At 33.0% G+C, this 15,707-nt stretch overlaps 1 protein-coding gene across 1 annotated transcript; it reads right to left on the bottom strand.

Annotated features, from left to right (window-relative positions):
- Positions 1–5,423: 5,423 nt before the first annotated feature.
- LOC132635306 (uncharacterized) lies at positions 5,424–11,171 on the bottom strand. The gene is made up of 3 exons (XM_060351634.1): positions 10,673–11,171; positions 6,020–6,105; positions 5,424–5,861 (listed from the first exon to the last, which is right to left on the bottom strand). The coding sequence occupies exons 1-3, from the start codon at positions 11,094–11,096 to the stop codon at positions 5,721–5,723; spliced, it is 651 nt and encodes a 216-aa protein (XP_060207617.1). The 5' UTR covers positions 11,097–11,171; the 3' UTR covers positions 5,424–5,720.
- Positions 11,172–15,707: the final 4,536 nt, after the last annotated feature.

Genomic DNA, 15,707 nt, shown 5'->3' with positions numbered 1-15,707 from the left:
TCAAAGAGCATGGAAGTTATCAACTTTCAATTTATTTCCGGAGTTCCACCCCTGAACCTCTAAATGCCTGGCTTTGTAACCATTTTTTCCTGTTTGTAATACTATTTTTTTAACGTAGCAAAGTATAATTAATGTCAGTACATTTAAGGATGTAGTTCAGTGGTCAATGAAGTAAGCTAAAAATTGTGAAAGACCATGGTTCAAATGTCAACTGAAACAAGAAAAATGATAGATAATTTCTTCTAATCTATCTAAATTTTGATAGGCAAAATTATTGTTACTGCGGTGGAAATACCCTATGAAATAATTAAGGTACACACAAATTGGTTAGGACGTCTTGATCACTGGACAAGGTTTATATTTCTGTTTCGTTTTGTGTTAATTCTTTATTTCGTATGAGTATTAGGTTATACCTTTAGCAAGTTTTTCATTCAAACATAGGTATAAAGGCCATTATTTTCTGAGTGAACAAAAGAAATTGATCATCATGCTATAAGTGAGGCCACTGTTTACCGAGTGAAAAATAAGAGTTTTGGGAAATTATTATTCATGTTTGGGCATCGAAGGATATTGTGATCTAATTTTCAATGAAGTAGGATAAAAAATTGGGAAAAAACTCAAATATGCCATCAAACTATTCGAAATGGTTCAGTCATGCCACCACGTTAATGGTTGGGCATATTTATGTCACTGACGGGATTTGGATATTGTCAATTGACGGAGATGAAGATTAGGGGTTTGGTTAAAAGGGAAGTCGGTCAGGTTTAATTTAATTGGGATGGGTTATAAATTTAGTTGGACTGGTTAGTACCGTGAATCGTTTAGTTGAAGGCCACAGGTCCAATCCAGTAATTTTAAAACCCCAACTATTCAAGCCGTCAGTGGTACGGGTAGGGGTGTATATGGACAAGGTTGGTTCGAATTTTTCAAATACCAAACCAAATCAATTATATCAGGTTCTTAAATCGATAAACCAAACCAATAAAAGTTGGGTTTATTGATTTTCTCATATTTTTCTGGGTTTTTTTCCCGGAAAAATCTGCATACAAAATATAACTTTTACTTCAAATATTTCTTTAGTCCTGGTAAGATACAATTATACAATGAAGGTGTTTCTTAAGAAAATAAAAAAAATGTGAAATGAGTGATGACATTGTGATAAAATATTCAGCAAACAAGATAATGAAATAGCATAAAATAATTATTGATAATTAATAAGGCATAATGAAAATGATCATCATCTAAAAATAATAAGTCATGCTAAAATAATTATGGCTAATAAGTATTAATTACATGATAAAGAAAAAAAATAAGTTATGTATTTTTATTGTCTAAATTAACAATGCAAACAAAGAATAGATATCCAACATTATTGTCATTCCTAGTGTTAGGATTAAAATTACTTTTGTTATAAGCATTAGTATTGATTTAGTTTTAGTTTGGGCTTTATTTGAGTTGCCAACATTCTTTTTTTTTTACACAGATTGCCCTTCAAAAGCACTGGTCTTTAATTTTTGTCCTTCGCCTAATACCCAAGATTCTGGGTTCGAAACCCAGTTCAATTAAAAAAAAAAAAATCGCAAGACAGAGGTTTGGTAGAGTTTTAAGGCAGAATGTTGAAGGCAAAATTCTGCCTTGCGAATTCAAACTCTGCCTTGCGATTTTTAATTTTTTTTATTGAGCGGGGGTTCGAACCCGAAATCAAGGGATTTTTAGCGAAGGGCACAAGTTAAAGATTTCAAATTTGAGGGACAAAAATTTAAGACCACCCCAAAATAACGGCATTCGTGCGAATTGCCCACTAACATTTAGGGGCTATAAAATTTATTGAAACATTCAAAATCTAAGTCCAAGCTTTAAATTATATGCTAAAAGGCAAAAATTATTAAAAATTTTAAGATCTATAAATTACATTATAAGTAAATCTTTTATATAAAAAATTTATATACATGTAATGTAGAGTTGGTTTTATTTGATTTGACTTTTTTTAATTAAAAATTAACCAAGCCAATTATGATCAATTTTTTTTTCCAATACCAAATCAAATCAAATCAAACAACTGGTTGGGTTTTTTACTTTTAAGCTTTTGCAGAGAATTCCTAAGGCAAAACAGGTGAAAAGAAATATTGTACTACTATAATAACTACTACGAGAGCTTGCCAAAAAGTTCATTAAAACATAAATGCAAAGGCCAAAGAGAAAGCATATAATGCTTCCGTGCACATCGAAAGTTTATGGGACTCTACAAGACGACTAGTTCATCTTCAAACTCTAAGGTCTGTTAGGGTTTCTTGAAGGCTCTACCCTAAGTCCTAGCTCACACCTATATAAAAGGACACATATTCTCTTGAAAAGACATCTCGAGTATCCCACAAACTCTAGGGATATTCACAAAGAGATCAAAACATATCTCAAAAAAATGTCTGGGATATTTACAAAGAGATCAAGGCATCAAATACTGTCTTTGTCAAACTGCCAGGCGTCCTTGGAGATCAAATACATCACAAAGAGGTCTTCCTACATACGAGAAAGACGCTACTAATGGCCCTTGAGTTATGGAGAAATATTAGAAGAGAAGAATGAAGGGAATAAAAAGATTTGTACTCGCAATATTCATCAATAAAATCTCTATTTCTTCAGCTTTTGTTTGTGGTTGCAGTTTATTTTCCGCATATTAAAAAATTGTTGCAAACAAATTGGCACGCCCAGTGGGACCAAATCTGCCCTTCATCTCTTCTCTCACAAATCAAATCTGCAATATTTGGAGTCACAAAATCGAAGATGGAAGCTCCATTTTCATGGGTACTTCAAGTCTCGCCTTTTAGTTTCGGTAAGTCTACACTTTGACAAGCCTTGAACTAGGGGGCATTTGTGGACATCGAAATTTTATGAGACTCTACAAGATGAGTCAAGTCCATCTTCAAACTCTAAGTCTGTTAGGTTTCTTGGAGGCTACTCTACCGTAACCTAGCTCACGCCTATATAAAAGGACACATATTCTCTTGAAAAGACATCTCGAGTATCCAATAAACTCCAGGGATATTCACAAAGAGATCAAAGCATATCTCAAAAATCTCATAAATGCCTGGGATACTCACAAAGAGATCAAGGCATCAAATATTACCTTTATCAAACTGCCAAGCGTTCTTGAAGATCAAATACATCACAAGGATGTCTTCTACATTCAAGAAAGACGCTACTGACGGCCAATTACGGAGAAATATTAGGAAAGACGAATCAAGGGAATAAATAGATTTGTACCTGTAAAATTCATCAATAAAAAATATATTTCTTCAGATATTATCTGTGGTTGCAGTTTATTTTCCGCATATTAAAAAATTATTGCAAACAACTCCGATACTAAAGTTTCATCTTTCAAAGTTCTAGTACCAAATTCAAATGTAGCAACATTAACTAAGGTTGAGTTACCTTTGACAAATTTTGAAGGCATGAGTAGCAATTTAAACACTCCAGGTACATGTTTGGATTCATTTTTACGCTTCTCTCAGTCTTTGCATTAAACAAGTGAATACTAAACAAACGAGTACACGAATAAAATTTTGATGTTCAAACCGACCAAATTTTAGAGTGGATTCACTGCACTAAGATCTTGAAAATCTGAACAGATCTATTTCAGCAAGATGAGGTTTATAAATTAAGATCTTGAAAATCTACACCAAAATTTTTGGGGCCTCATTTTTCGCTATTATATGTTTATAATTAGAATTTTGAAAAAAATGAGTATTAAGTAAAAGGTATAATTTTTTAATTTAGAAATAAAAGAAATTTTTAAAATAGGTTTGAACAATTCGAAGCATATGAAAATTATAACTAGCGCTATTCAGAAACTGGTTGATAAATACAACGATGCGTACATTTCATCACGAAAAATTGTACTGGCCATATTCCAACTAAGTTTATTTCATGGGATTCATGTGCGGCGCATGTGTGGTGCATGAGATGTAAATTACTATCTTTCTTTTCAAAAAATATTACTCTACTTCCTCATAAACAATGATTTTTCTCAATTTATGTGATACAATTTGAATTTTATAGTTAATTTTTTTTACTTTGACCGTGACTCGAACATGCAATCTTTAAGTTTTCTTAAAAAATAATTTACATAACTAGAAATTGCATTAAAAAAATTACTTTAAATAGCCATTATTATTTTCATGATGGTAAAAGTAAGGCAACTCCGGTTCTTTTGGCTTCTTGTTGTCTTCCTGTCCCACTTGAAATGAAATATTTTTTGAGAAATATTATTTTTAAGGGTGCTGGCAGAATTCGAGTTGGCGCAAACTAGCACAACTCGAGTAAAGAGGTCACATTGTACCCTTAATAAAAATTAGTTCCAAAACCAGCTTATTTCCCTCCAAAAAAATTCCATCCAAGGCAAACAAATGATTACACTTTGACATGCCCAACTTTCCATTTTTCTAACACCTCAAACAGATGATTTAACTCGAGACTATACATATAAATGTCCTTCATGTTGGGCCTGTGCATAGCATTGACCATCCCCTTCTAAGCAACTCTATTGGTTGTAAAAATAGATTATTATGGCTTCTATATAAAAATAAAATAAAATAAAATAAAAATACTCCTTTCACCCCAATTTACAATTTACGTGTCTTACTTTTCTTTTTGGTCTGTCTCAAAAAGGGCTCCTTCTTATATTTAGTAAGTTGATAATTCAAACATCATGCAGTGCAAGTTTATAATCAGAAGATTCAAAGGACATTTTAGTACATTACATACATTTTAATTTAGGATCACAAAATTCAAAAATCTTTATTTCATAAACGTCGTGTTTAGTCAAATTGAGACACTTAAATTGGGACGAAGGGAGTAACATAAGGAGTAACATAAAATCTTTGTTACGTCTACTTGCCTTTTTTTTTATTGATATGCAATTGATCTCTGGTCGGACCTCACTTTCCAACCTAACCGCCTTACGTCTTCTTTGCGTTCTTGTTAATCACGTCGCACATGTTCTCATTGACCTGATTTAATATCACAAAACAAATAATTGCCAGCTTGTATACTCGTCTTTTGGGGCTTAACAAAATTAATTTTAAACAAGTTTGCTCGTTAATTAAACTATTTTTAAGGAAAAATATACTCACTGCAAGGGCCAAAGAGACTACACAGAATACTCCAGTACTAAGGTTTCATCTTTTAAAGATATAGTACCAAATTCAAATGTAACAACATTTAATTAAGGCTGAGTTGCGTTTGACACAACTTGAAGGCATAAGTAGCAATTTAAACACTCCCAAGTACATGTTTTGGATTCAATTTCACGCTTCTCAGGTCTTTGCATTAAACAAGTGAATACTAAACAAATTACATTGTTTTCTGTGTATTGAATAAAATTTTGATGTTCAAACCGACCAAATTCTGAAGTGGATTCACTTCACTAAGATCTTGAAAATCTAAACATATCTATTCCAGCAAGACTAAGGATTAACTTCTGTATTACAGGTGCCAAAACATAAAAAGACATTACACTCCATAAGATTGTAAAACTTCCCAATTAGAAATAATTTGGCATTGCGAGGGGAATACATATATCGAACATATAATGAGCTACACAAATACATATTTTTACAGCGTAAAAATTCACAGGAGGAGAAATAAATGAGATTTGCTGAAAACCAAAAAGTTTATTCCTACTTCTCAGGAAACTAGAAAGAACCAACTTCTTGTGATGAAGCCTACTGATTCTTTTTCTGCTTCGTTGCGAAAGAAGTGGCTTTCCTAGCCGGTTTTTTATCCATACTCGAAGTTCTAATAATAAAGAGAAGTGTCTCTACAAGCATGCCAATGACCAATCCAAGAATGCCTCCAGCAGCGCTCTGAAGAAAGAGCAATTAAACTTCAATAGGTAGTAGTGAACCGGAGGAAGTAGATAGAATAGACGAGGGGCGGGGAGAAGAGGTTGGTTATATAGTTGCTCCACATATATGGAAGCTGTATCAAATAGAATCACGATTAAATCACCTTAAGAACTTACCATTGCTGGACTGTGATTAAATAAGGCCCTGAATGCATAATATCCCAACAGATAGCCAGTGAACATTGTTAAAGCAACATGTAAACCTGCACCAAAGGACCAGAACTACTGAGAATTAAACTGCAAATCAAACATTCGATTCTAAAGGAACTTGTAAAGAAAGGAGCTACCTAACATCCTAACAGAGAACTTAACCTGAACAAGTGGAAGAGGAATGAAAATGAGAAAAGCTGGGGAGACCAGACAGTATAAGCTCATGTACACTATTTATGAGTTAGGGATACCTAGATCATCACACTCTCTCACACTCCCATGGTCAAATGAGGATGCAGTAACTGTATCAACCGTGTTGATATCAGCAACTCAGGTGATATTATATACTTCATAAGAAGGCAGCTTAAGGAGTTTGATTTTATTGTTCAAATAACTCGTAACAGTCAGTATAGAACCTATCCCAAGAATTGCTGCACCACTCAATAACGTAGTAAGATAAGGACTGGCTTCCGCAACAACAAAATACATGCAAACAAACAGAAAAACAGAAGCAAGAGGCAAAAAGCAAGAGGCAAGTTCTAAAAAGAACTCAACACATTTACTAAGAGGACTATTTCTCCAAAACCCTATTATGTCTAACCGTCTAACATTCAGTTTAAAAAGAAAAATTGGGTCAAGTTCATCAGTACGAGATTCATTAAAGAAGAATGTGAAATTAACAATTGACGAATGCAGAAGTTAGAATAAGTGGAACTTAAGCTTCACAAGAAGCCCTAAAGAACAGGATGACAGATTTTATTAGATAATTGGAACCTTTTCAAACCTTGTATGAGGAAAGGAATACTGGATGATGCATAGTTCAGGTTCTTTCACTGTTAGCTCTAACTATAAATTTTTGACTGTTGGTGAACAAAGGCCTAATACATGGCCATAGAGGAGCATATGGACAACAAAAGCACTGAAAGTAGCATGCTTTTCATGGTTGGTTGCAAATGAAGCATACTTAACACAGGAAAACCTCCAGGAAAATCTGCCAGTTATATGCCAGATGTATGTGGAATGAAGCCTGAACGTATAAACCACCTGTTTTTGCATGCATTAAACAATGTGAAGATGTACCACTGACTTTTTGAGAAGCTGGTACAGAAAAGGCATTCAAAGGAGCAACAGAAATGGTGGTGTACCATACCAGCTACAATCCGGTGGACTATTTGATAGGAAAGGAATGCTTGATGTCTGAATATGCCAGCTCTAACAACTGTATACTTTTCTTTTGAAACTGAACTAACAACTGTATGCTTTTGTTTTCCTTTTGGTGTAAAGAAAAATGTTAGTGAAGCAAAATCTTTGTCAGGTACATTAGAATCCCTGCTGTTATAGATAGGATACAGATGTGGAGGCTGGATTATATTTGTAAATATTGAAGCACATTTCGTGCTAAATTTATACACTGACCTTCTCTCAACAAAAAATAAAAAGGTGAAATCATATTTAAAAGTCGAGAATCAAAGCAGTTATGTTTATAATGCCTCTACTTTATTCTATATGCATAGGTTAAATGTATATATATTACATAAAATGTTCTTAATGAATGTTCCATAATAAGAATCCCAATTCTCAGGCAAGTTTACTATTTTACGCAGCATAAATTTCTACATTTATAACCCCCTACATCGTTCATCACTCAACTCAATAGGAATAGTCCCTCTTGTTTTCTCTTTTCGCGTGGTAGCAAAGATCCTATAACCTTGCAAGAGATCTAAGTAGCTTTTGCCTAACAGAGAGATGTCGTTAAAAGTTCTTATATAGTTTACAGTTCTATCTTTGATATTCTCCATCATCCGACCCAATTCTAACATCATGATGTTTGTCTCGTTATAATAAACAGAATGGGAATATCTCCTTTTCAAATTTTCTCCACGCTCACTCACACGTTCAGCCAGAGAGCTCCAGTCTACTGGTAGATCTGTCTCACGAGTCTCATGTAGTCTAGTGCTGATGTTATCGGTCCATGTCACCTACCTGTCAAGGCAATAACCCACTTTGTTTATGACTGTCAAGCTTTTTCCCCCAGCACATCGGTAGTCTATATTTTCCCGTCAGTACCGTGTCATTACACAGTTCAAGTCATGTTATTGCACATTCAAGTTTTCAACACCGCGACATGTCAGCGAGCATTGTCCAATCAGGCTACATGTTTGTCTTTGTTAAAGATCAATTCAAGTTGGTGTCACGCATGTTTCTCCATTGCCACATGGATTCACAGGACCATCGTGATTCAGTTCTATTTGAGGATGGCATCAAATCAATTTTATTTTTTATGAAAGTTAGGCAACGATATAATTGAAATGCTTCTTTAATAGTAACTTTTCCAGATACTGTGCTTAGCTTTCTAGTTTCGATTTACAAAATCAAGTTGCTTCACCACCTTAAAATTGAGAGTACACATTGAACACCGAGAGACCTAATGCAACTATATGTTAGAATGCCTCTAATTTTATTCCTCATGCCATAGTTGTACAAAATATTATAGAGAATATTCTTACTGAATTTTTTTACAATTAATATTTCCGGTAATCAGGAAAATATTCCTATTCATCTAACCCTTCTATAAGAAACCATCTCATTCATAATTTTATTGAATAAGAGTTATCTCTTCCTTTCTCTATGCACAGACATAAACTTCAAAAGCAGAGAAGAAAAACATTCGCAAGTACCATATTCTATGCAGCAAGCCTGGGCACAAGCATTGATCGAGAAGACTTGTTATACAAATTAAAGGGAAATAAAGAAAAAGAAAACCAAAATGCAGAAGTTTCTTTTAAATGTTAGCTCAAACTTAGCAACTCGTTTTGAAAAATAGAAAAAGAAGAGCCATTCCTTCAGATATTCTTGAAACAAAAATTGTATTGCCAATTTCAAGATTTTCCATTGCATACCTATCTCTATAAATTAGCATTAGAAGTTGCCCCTCTGCATCCAACATCTATTTTTTTATGAGTCCTCTCCATCCAACATCTCTATTGACAAATTGACGCCAATGGATCCATTTATTCTGCCTCCATTATAATGGTCACCGGAATATACAATTAACTTCACCACTATGTGCAGTCCCATGTTAAGAAAGGAACCTACTCCAATATTGGCTTTATACAAGGAACTTGAAATGCTAAACCCCAGAAAACAACATCAGTCTGCTCACAAGATAAAATAGTAGGTGAATCCATTCGTGATATTATGAGTTATCCATGCTATTTTGTTTTCCACCCACAGTGATAAAAAATATTTCGCAGGCTCAACTTTTCTTTTGATTTTTTCAAATCTTCCTCTATCTAAATACATGACACCTTTTCTATTTTAAAACATTCCAAAATGCTTGACACTGTTCCAATATTCTATACAACTTATAAGAATAAAGAATTTCATCTGTTCAAATTCTAGTCATCAACGTCATGGTTTTATCAATCAAACTAACTTTTCAACCATTCTTAATATTTATCTCAGCTACCACAAATACAATACATAAGTCAAATTAAGATTTTAACCTCCCTGTCCACGTCAAACACCAGAAGGAGGTAACAACTAAATCTTCAAACACAACAAAAGACCTTGCAGAAACAAGGCTCAGGGCACGCGACTGAAGAGAAACATCTATACAGAGGCAAGAAACACTTGCAACCCTAATCAAACGACGAAGAACAAGACAGAACAGGATGACATTACTAATTGAAATCAATTTTTCATATATCTGTCAAAGATAGACCTTTGAAGAAACTGGAGCTTTGCATGGCAGATCAGACATAGAATTTCCAATAAAACATCATTAATTTCTGCATGATTTTTGCCTCGAAGATAGAACAGCTTAATAGCCACAAAGACCGAGAGAAATTTTGTAGCCAAAACAAATGCAAACAACAAGTCTGATTATGAATGATGCCTCAATAATAAATTAGTTCTAACTCAATCTTCCTTTACAACACCTTGTCAAATGTACAAATATGTTTTTCCTTGGCTGAACCCATCGGGGCAAGAGTTTTCACTTAGACACCTAAACTTAGGGTTGTTCCTACTGAACACTCAACCTATTCAAAAACTGTCCTATCAGACACAAAATGCTGACATGGCAAAAAAAGTTTTCCTAAACTATCTCTCTCTATCCATATCACTGGGGACTTAGAAAGTATAAATTTTTCCCAAAAATTTAGCTTTCTCTTGGCTAATCAATATCAATGAAGCCTCAATTCCAAACTAATTTGGCGTTGTCTCTATGAACCCTATGTATTCATTCTGCTCCATTCAGGCCAATTTCACTCCAACACCATGTCATTAAAATTGGAACTAGGAAATACAACTTCAAGAATGCCAACGGAAAGAAAATCCTACACTACACCACCATTCTCTCTCTCTCTCTCTTTGGACTAAGAAAATTCAATTTTTTTTAAAAAGTTCAAATTTGCTTTCTTTTCAACTCTCACCTTAATAGTTAATAGCCGACTCCGATCAAACCTATATATATAACTAATATCGGTACTATTCCTATACAACAAACCAAACAGTCTGATAAAAAAAAATAATCTCAGCATTACTAATACACCCCGTTCAGTGTACTATTCTTATAAAAAAGGAACATGAAGAATACCAATAAGTAAAGGAACTCACCAAAGCCCATTTGATCTTTATAAGACGAAAAGGGTTCACCCTCATCTTTCTTCGGAGTAATATCCTTCACTAATTCATCATACGCTTTCCTCTCCGCCATTTCTTCAAGTTTCCTCAACCTTTCTTTAAGTTCCTCACTTTTTTCTCTGGGTTTCGGACTGCAAAACACCAACTTGCATCCGGATAACAACCCCATTAGATCGGGTCGGTCTGACGGGTTTGACCCGACCCAAACTGATCTCAGATGTTTGTACGGTAACGTCGGATTATCAATAAGGGAAGAGGCGAGTTCTCTCAGGTCGTCCGAGAGCTCGAGCTCCGATGAAGCTCCGGCGAGAAATGAATGTATTGTTTCGGTGGTTGAGATGATAAGGCCGCCGTCAACGGTGGCGCCGGTGGTGGAAGGGTTTTCGGTCGAACTCATTTTAATTTCAGATTTGGAATGGAGTATCTAATTACTTATTAAACTGTCTATATTCCCAGCGGTCTAAGAAAAAAAAAAAAAAAACCTATACTTCTCGATACATTTCTATATCTGAAATTTTAAGTTAACTTTTTTTTTTTTTTCTACTAATAAAATGATTTACAGCTATAAATATATGTATAATTTGTTTTAGCCCGTAACGTTCATAAAAGTTATTTCTTTATTAATTCGAAAATGTTGAGTTAGGTGAATATATCTTATTAATTTAGAGCCCGTTTGGGTGGGTTTATGACTATTGACCTTATAAGCTAAAAGCTATAATTCATTTTTTTTTGTTATTTTAATTTAAAAATAAATGCTTAAAAATATTTTTTATTTATCTAAACATTACAAAAGTGCTTAAAAGCACCTTAAATAAGTCAATCCAGACGAGCTCTTAATTACCACGTATGAGTTTTTTGTTGTGAACCGGGTTTAAATCAGATGATGCTTATGGGCCAGTTAATTTGACGAAGGCTAGGATCATTCGCACAAATGTCCTTTTTAGGGGGTGGTCTTTAATTTTTATCCTTCGGGATTTTAAGTGGCTAAAATACTCATGAGATTCTGAGTTCGAATCCCAACGGAGTATTAAAAAAACCGCAAGGCAAAATTTCGTAGCAATTATGCCTATTCGGGTAAGAACTAACTTCTATAGAAATCCAACAGAGTAACAAAAAAATTGTAAGGCAAGATTTCATATCAAACTATGCCTATTCGGGTTAAAGTTATGTTTAAAACATAGTTCTGTTGAAATTAAGTTATCCTACAGAACTATGCTTTAGGACATAATTTTTATATAGAAGTTATGCCTTGAGACATAGTTTCTATATAGACGTTATGCCTTGAGGCATAACTCCGACATATTTCTGTAGGATTCTACAGAAGTCAGATCTTAAGGCATAACTTTTGTCCGAATAGACATGATTTGCTATGAAATTCCGCTTTCCGATTTTTTTATTTTTTTTTGGGTTCGCCCGAATCTCTGATTTCATAGACCAGCAAATAAGGATACTTTAACCCATAAATTTTCATTAAATAGGGACAAAAATTAAATACTGCATATATGAGGGACAAAATTAAAGACCAGCGCGTTTGAAGGACAATCCGCGCAAAAAAATGACAAAGGCTGACCATGCTATTGGGCCGGTAGCTAAACTGTGAAGGGGAAAGAATTAGACAGCCCAACAAGAGATTTATTTGGGATCCAAGTTGATATATACAGTGCCTTTGTGGGGGCAATAGGATCATGCATATTGTTGGAAAAAAAAAAAAACGCTCCTTTCATCCCTTTTCTTTGAGTCTATGTTTCTCGTCTCCTTATGATTATCTTCTTCAATTGTTCCCTAGTTTTACTAGTTGATTGTTGTTCTGCAATTTCCTTCTTAGTTTCATTTTACAATTGTAGTTTTGATTTCTGTGATTATAATATACTAGCAGTGTTTGTGCAGAAAATTGGTTTGTTACACTTTTGTTGCTATTGGTCTACCAAGTCCATAAACAAAATGGTTTTAATCTTTATATTGTTATTTTTATTTCCTTTTTTATATTAATACAACTTTTGAGTATTAGAAAAAAATTACTGCATAAACTAAATTGATTACTCCCTCCACCTCAAAATACTTGTGACGTTTCTTTTGTCAAAAGTCAAATTACATGAAGTTTGATCAAGATCTTAAATTATATTATTGATATGAGAAATATTTGTGACTTATAATGCTTTTCGTATTTGACTATCTAAATTTTAATTTTAAAATATTGAATCAATCTATCTATAAGGATTAGTTAAATTGACTCTGAAAAAGAGAAACATGACAACTATTTTTAAACGACGGGAATAATTTAGAACGATTGAAATTAGGACCAATTGTTCACCGCTATAAGTAAGTTGAGTTGGTAAAAGTAATTGAAAGTAAATGAAAATAAAGTAGAAAAACTGAGTAGCTGAAAATAACTCATATATGGAAAGAAAATGTGGGAAAAACTCATAACATAGATTTTGACTTAAATGATAAGCTCAGTTATATTCATTCAAAGATGTTGAGTTAGATCAATACGTCTTAAACCAAACAAAGAACTTAATAAGGGGATTAAAAATGTAAGAATACGACATTTAACCTACAACTTAAACTAAATTTGAATTTTTGCCATTACAATAAAAGCTTTTCTTATGTATAGAGGCTCAAATTATACAAATGTATCATATAAGCCCGGTAAACTTTCGGACCAAGGGGATTCAAATGAACCACTTTCTTTATATGTTGGAACTGAATTCTTCTACTTTATATTTATTTAAGGGCCAAGGTGCAAATATACCCCTCAACTTTGCGATTTAAAGCAGATATACCTCTCGTTAAAAAAGTGGTGTATATATACCCCTGTTGTTATATAATGGTGCAAATATACCCCTGTCGTTACACAAATGGTGCAAATATACCCTCTTCACCGACGAATTTTAAAAAAAATCATTTAGCTTATTTTTTAATTAAAAAAAAGGCGCGTGGCTTTAAAAAAAAGTCTACTCATCTTTTTTAGCAGACATATTTTTCTACCATATGGTCTTTTTTTTTTTTTTTTTGATGTGTCGGGTATGGTTCGTTTAAAAATATATCTCTGTGAAAAATAAGTCTACACATTATTTTAAACTAACCAGACCTGGTCCATCAGAAAACAAATTACCATGTGACTTTAGAAAAATATGTCTACTAAAAAAAATGGGTAGACTTTTCTTTAAAGTCATGTGGCATATTAAAAAATAAACTAAATAATTTTTGGAAAAAAAAAATCCTTCAGCAAAAAGGATATATTTGCACCATTTTGTAATGCAAGAGTATATGTACACTCTTTTTTTTAATGAGGGGTATATTTGCACCTTTTCCCTTTATTTAATATGAATATGTTTTCCTCTCGAGCTCCGGCGCCGCTGTCTTGAACTCAAAATTAGTCCAACTTTTGTGTGCATCAATTCAATGTCTATAATATCTATATCATTAATTCATTATAGTAGATTTTTTTCTAAAAAAAGTAGTAATATGTATATATATATACACGACGTAAAGAGGTCGTTTGAAAATAATGTAAAGTGACTATCAATTTAGAATAGGAAGTAACGTCTTAAAAATGCCATATATTATTTCTGAAGTCTACAGGCACGTTTACTTACCAATCAAATTGTGACGGGTAAGGAAGGAGAGAAGCTTTAAATTGTTTCATGATGTGTACAACAAAGTGAGTAGGTGTTTCTTGTGGTGTTGTGTCCCCTCCCCCCGCCCCCCCCCCCCCCCCCCCCGCCACAACAAAGCTACCACGTTACCCTCTCACCAAACCAAACTCCATAACAAATTAATTAGCACTATAATCTCCACCTTTCTTTTTCTCCAATTTTGGACATTACCTCACTTGCCAACTCTTTAATCACATTTAAAGCCGAAACCATTTAATACTAAAAATCTTAAAGATTATGCTAGTAGAACATAAATTTTGAATCCACTTCTACAAGTACCCACAATCTTTGAATGCTTCTCCAGCTTCCTCCCCTATACATACATTGCATATCTCCTTATGTGTATTTGTCTACTTAACTAGTTTGAGAGTACGTGCGTCGCACGTGTCAATAAATTTTTAAAAAAATTATACAAAAAAAACAAATTATGTGAAATAGCAATGGACGTTAAACATGTAAATTTGAGTTATAATTCCTATTAATAATATTACCTATAATTTTCTTAAAGCAGTCAAGATATGAATATTTATATTTAACCTCTATTTTTGGTTGAAATTCTTTGATGGTTTAGTTCAATCATAAAATAAATTAGATACCCTGATGTTATCATACCCCTCTTCGTATGCTATTTTTCTATTGTGACATTTTGATTCGTCACCTTAGTGTTTGACATATGTAGCACTTTTATTGAACTTTAAATGGCAAAATATTATACCAGGACTTCCCACTTTTCCTAGATGGCTAGACAATAAAACTTAAGCCACTATCTAATTGAATGTAATGTTGACTTGGACAATGATCTACTTCCATGTAAAGGTACGACTTTTATATAAATGAAGCTAATTATTTTGTGAAGTTTTCGCATCTTTTCGTCCTATTTATAACATATAATTGGATAAAATAGTGTGAGATCAAACTACATATACATAATCCTGCTTAATCTTAAAAACATAAATATTAGATTTTTCTATCTATACATTTTAAATAAGGGAAGATTTATTAATAACTAAAATTTTAAATAATTTCAATGCTCTAAATATTAGGAAATAGTTAAATGACTATTTTGTTTAGTGTGAAATAAAATTTTAAATTATATTATGTGAATTGTTAATTTTAATTTTATGTCTAAGTTATAAATTGAAATATATTATTATTATATTATGCTAATTTGTTTATCTAAAATTTTAATTATTTGGTCTCAACATTATAGAACATTTATTTTTTGTTGGTCTAAATTCTTCTTATTAATTAGTTCATCCCAAATTTTATAAATATCTAATCTTAAAGTTTTACGTGAACTCTACGATGGAGAAGATAACTTTAGAAAAAATATAAGACGTTGTTTGTAC

The sequence above is a fragment of the Lycium barbarum genome, chromosome 4, assembly GCF_019175385.1.
Source record: "Lycium barbarum isolate Lr01 chromosome 4, ASM1917538v2, whole genome shotgun sequence".
In the NCBI taxonomy this organism is placed as follows: Eukaryota; Viridiplantae; Streptophyta; class Magnoliopsida; order Solanales; family Solanaceae; genus Lycium; species Lycium barbarum.
Note: the sequence above shows the minus strand (reverse complement) of the source record. Positions and strands in the feature narration are given on the sequence as shown.